A 4246-nucleotide genomic window follows, 5' to 3' on the forward strand; every position below is an offset into this window, starting at 1 on the left:
GGGGGGGGGGGGGGGGGGGGGGCAGCCCCGCGGCGCGGCGCTTCCGCGACCCCCTCGTGCTGCTGGGGCTGGGGGCTGAGGACGAGGACGAGGGGGGGCCCGACTCTTTCCCCCGCCCCCCCTGGGCCCCCTTCGTGGCCCACTACGACGTGCAGAGCCTCCTCTTCGACCCCAGCGAGGCCCCCCCCGCCCCCCCGGACCCCCCGGGCACCTCGGGGGCTTCGGCCGCCCACCTGGACCCCGAGGAGCCCCCCAGCCCCGGGGGGGACGACGAGGACGCGCTGGTGCTGAGCTGCCCCCGCTTCTGCTGCGAGACCGGGGGGGAGCAGGAGGAGGGGCTGGCCCCCCCCCCGCGGCCCCCCCGGGCCCGGCCACCTGCCCAACGCCGCCGTGGCCGTGCTGGAGGAGCCCCCGGCCGGCTCGCGGCCCCCCCACGCCATCGAGCACAGCGATGCGGGCGCCGACTACTACCGAAAGTATTTCTACGGCAAGGGTGAGCCGGGGGGGGGGACACGGGGGGGCTTGGAGGGGCGTTGCACGAGGATGTGGGGCATTGCACGAGGGCCATTGCACGAGGCTCTGGCTCGTTGCACAGCCCCCAGGGCGCTGTGCGGTGCTCTGGGGTGTCTCACAAGGTCCCTCCCCCCTCCCCCCCCCGCCTCCTCTGGCCCCCCCCCCCCGGCCCCCCCCCCAGCACCAGAACTTCCTGGGTGAGGACGAGCGGCTGGGGCCCGTGGCCGTGTCCCTGCGGCGGGAGGAGAAGGAGGGCCCAGCCCCCCAGTACCTGCACCGCATCATCCTGCGCACCAGCCAGGTGGAGGGGGCTGGGGGGGTCCTGGGGGGCTTGAGGGGGTCCCAGGGGTCTGGAGGGGGGTTCAGGGGTTTGGGAGGGGTCACAGAGGGTTGCAGGGGTCTGGGAGGGTCCTAGGTGTGTGGGGAGGGGGACACAGGGATTTGGGGGTGTCCAGGGCTCTGGGGGGGTCCCAGGGGATTGGGAGTGGGGGGGTCTCAGGGTTTTGGGGTGGGTCCCAGGTGTCTGGGGGGGCTCCCAGGGGCCTGTGGGGGCTCCAGGGATCTGGGGAGGGGTCCCAGGGAATCAGGGGAGGGGTGTCATGGTTTGGGGGGGGTCATCACAGGGTCCTGGGGGCTCCCATGGTGTGACGCTGCCCCCCCCCCCCCCCCCCCAATTCAGCTGCGGGCACTGCGGGGCTCGGTGCTGGAGGAGGCGCTGCCCCCCAGCGCCCGCCCCCCCGGGTCCCGCGGGGTGCCCCCCCGCAAGCTGCTGGAGCACCTGGTGCCAGGGCTGGGGGTGCAGGCGCTGCGCCTGGCCGGACCCTCGCCCGCCGTGCCCGAGACCCTCCTCAAGCTGGACGAGCAGGGGGTGAGCACGGGGCGGGGCTTGCACCACGGTGGGAGGGGCTTGCACCAGGGCCGAGTGTGAGCAGGGGGCGTGCAGCAGGGCTTGCACAAAGATGGGGCTTACACTAGGGTGGGATTGGCATTGCACCGGAGCTGGGGCTTGCACAAGAGGGGGGCTCGCACAAGGAATGGGCTTGCACGAGACTGGGGCTTGCACAAGGCCGGGGCTTGCACGAGGACTGGGTTTGCACGAGGCCACGGCTGGCACGAGGGGCACCCCGTCCCGCCGGTGCCAGCGCGAGCCGTGCCCGCAGCTGAGCTTCCAGCGCAAGGTGGGGGTGCTGTACTGCCGGGGGGGGCAGGCCTCGGAGGAGGAGATGTACAACAACGAGGCGGCGGGGCCGGCCTTCGCCGAGTTCCTGGGGCTGCTGGGCACCCGCGTGCGCCTGCGCGGCTTCGCACACTACCGCGCGCAGCTCGACACCAAGAGTGAGCGGGGCACGGGGCCGGGGGGGCAAGGGGGGGCATTGGGACATGCGGACAGGACGGGGACACGGGGATGGGACGGGGCAGGACAGGGGCATTGGGACAGGATGGGGTCAGGATGGGGACGTGGGGACAGGGACACGGGGATGGGATGGAAACAGGAGAGGGACACAGGGATGGGGACAATGGGACATGGGGATGGAGATGTGCATGGGGATGGGGACAGTAGGGGGACACGGGGACGCTCTTGGGGACAAGGACGTGGCTGGGTACAAGGACAGGGACAGGAATGGGATGGGATGTGCAAGGGGACATGGGGACATAGGGATACAGGGACATGGGGACACGGGGACGCGGTGGCAGTGGCGGGGGCTGCAGCCGTGCCCCCCCAGCCGACTCGACGGGCACGCACTCGCTGTACACCACGTACCACGGCTACGAGGTGATGTTCCACGTCAGCCCCATGCTGCCCTTCCCCCCCCACCACCCCCCGCCGGGCGGGGGGGGTCAACCCGGGTGGGGGGGGGGGGGGCAGGACTCATTCTGGGGTGCTGATCCCTCCCCGTCTGCTCCCCCAGCTCCTGCGCAAGCGCCACATCGGCAACGACATCGTCACCATCATCTTCCAGGAGCCGGGGGCCCGGCCCTTCTCCCCCCGCGCCATCCGCTCCCACTTCCAGCACGTCTTCATCGTCGTGCGGGCGCACGAGCCCTGCACGCCCCGCACCTCCTACAGGTGGGGGCTGGGGGCTTGCACGGGGGTCCCGGGGGTGGGGTAGGGCCTCCGGGGGTCTTATAGGGCCCCAGGGGTGTTGTAGAGCCGCCGAGGGAGGCACACATTGCCCGTGGGTGGTGCAAAGTCCCTAAGAGTTTTGCACGATCCCTGTAGGTTTTTCACGATGCTGATAGGTTTTGCATGGTCCCTGTAGGCGTTGCACAACCCCGATAGGTTTTACACAATCTGTGTAGGTTTTGCATGGTCCCCATGGGTGCTGCAGGGTCCCCGTGGGTGCTGCTGGGTCCCGTGGGTCATGCATGGGCCCTACAGGCATTGTATGGTCCCTATAGATTAGCACAGTCCCTATAGGTATTGCATGGCCCCCATGGATGTTGCAGCATCCCACAGACATTACACGGTCCCTATAGCCATCTCACGGCCCCCGCGGGTGCCCCGGGCTCCCCGTGGGTGCCCCCCCATGACCCTGCCACCCCCCTCCCTCAGCGTGGCGGTGACGCGCTCGGAGGACACGCCGCTCTTCGGCCCCCCGCTCACCCCCGGGCAGCGCTTCCCGCGGGGCGCGGGGCTTCGCGACTTCCTGCTGGCCAAGGCCATCAACGGGGAGAACGCAGCGGGCCGGGGGGGCCGCCTGGGGGCCATGGCCGCCCGCACCCGCCACCAGTACCTGCAGGAGCTGGCGCGCGCCCACGCCACCGGCCCCCCGTTGGCCGCCCTCCCCAGGGGGCTCCCGGCGCTGGGGGGCCGGCGGCGAGCCGGGGGCGGCGGGGGCGCGGCGGGGGCGCTGGTGTGGGGGGCGCGGGCGCGAGCCCCCGGGGGTCCCGAGGTGCCGTGCCTGCTGGGGGTGGCGGCCGAGAGGCTGGTGCTGGCGGCCCCTGGCCCCGGGGTGCTGTTCAGCGCCGCGTGCCGCGACGTCCTGGGCTGGGCCTTCGCCGACGGCGGCCTCGAGCTCTTCTACGGGGCCGGGGACTGCGTGGGGCTCCGGCTGCCCCACGGCGCCGCCACGCAGGTGGTGGCCAGGCTGCAGGTGGGTGGGATGGGGGGGGTATGGGGGGGGGGGGGGGGGGGGTGATGGGGGGCAATGGGGTGATGTGTTTGTGATGTTAACCATGTTGGGGTGCCCCACGGGTCCGTGTTGGGGTCCCAAGGCTCCATTTTGGGGTTTCCCCATGGGTTTGTCTCGGGGTCCCCATGGGATTGTGTTGGGGTCCCCATGGACGTGTGACACCCCCCGTGTCTCCTGTCCCGCAGGCGGTGACGCGGGGCTGCGAGGCTCGCGAGCTGGCCCTGCCCCGGGGGGCCGGGGGTCGCCTGGGGTTCCGGGTGGGGGGGGACGGGGTGGTGACGGCCGTGCAGCGCTTCTCCTTCGCCGAGACCGCCGGGCTGCGCCCCGGGGCCCGTCTGCTGCGCGTCGCCCGCCGCCCCCTGCCCACCCTGAGCCCCCGCCGGCTGCGCGCCCTCCTGCGCTGCCCCAAGGCCACCCTCACCCTGCTGCCCCCCGACCGCGACGGGCGGCCCCGGAGGTCAGCGCCGGGGGGGGAAGGGGGCGGAAAAGGGGATGGGGGGGACAGGGGGGACATGGGGATATGGGGGGATATGGGGACATGGGGGGGCATGGGGATGTGGGGGGATATGGGGACATGGGGGGGCATGGGGATGGGGGGG

The 4246-nt window shown here is 72.4% G+C and overlaps 1 protein-coding gene across 1 annotated transcript; it reads left to right on the top strand.

Moving 5' to 3' along the window:
- Positions 1–8: 8 nt before the first annotated feature.
- Positions 9–4104, top strand: SIPA1 (signal-induced proliferation-associated 1; the record flags this gene model as incomplete). Its single annotated transcript, XM_035314200.1, is given in 9 exon segments — positions 9–367; positions 369–493; positions 693–814; positions 1193–1381; positions 1674–1848; positions 2238–2338; positions 2421–2581; positions 3068–3608; positions 3833–4104. Coding segments are annotated over 9 exon segments (2045 nt in total), but the record flags the coding sequence as incomplete, so codon positions are not given.
- Positions 4105–4246: the final 142 nt, after the last annotated feature.

The sequence above is a fragment of the Oxyura jamaicensis genome, unplaced genomic scaffold, assembly GCF_011077185.1.
Source record: "Oxyura jamaicensis isolate SHBP4307 breed ruddy duck unplaced genomic scaffold, BPBGC_Ojam_1.0 oxyUn_random_OJ71361, whole genome shotgun sequence".
NCBI classification, from domain to species: domain Eukaryota; kingdom Metazoa; phylum Chordata; class Aves; order Anseriformes; family Anatidae; genus Oxyura; species Oxyura jamaicensis.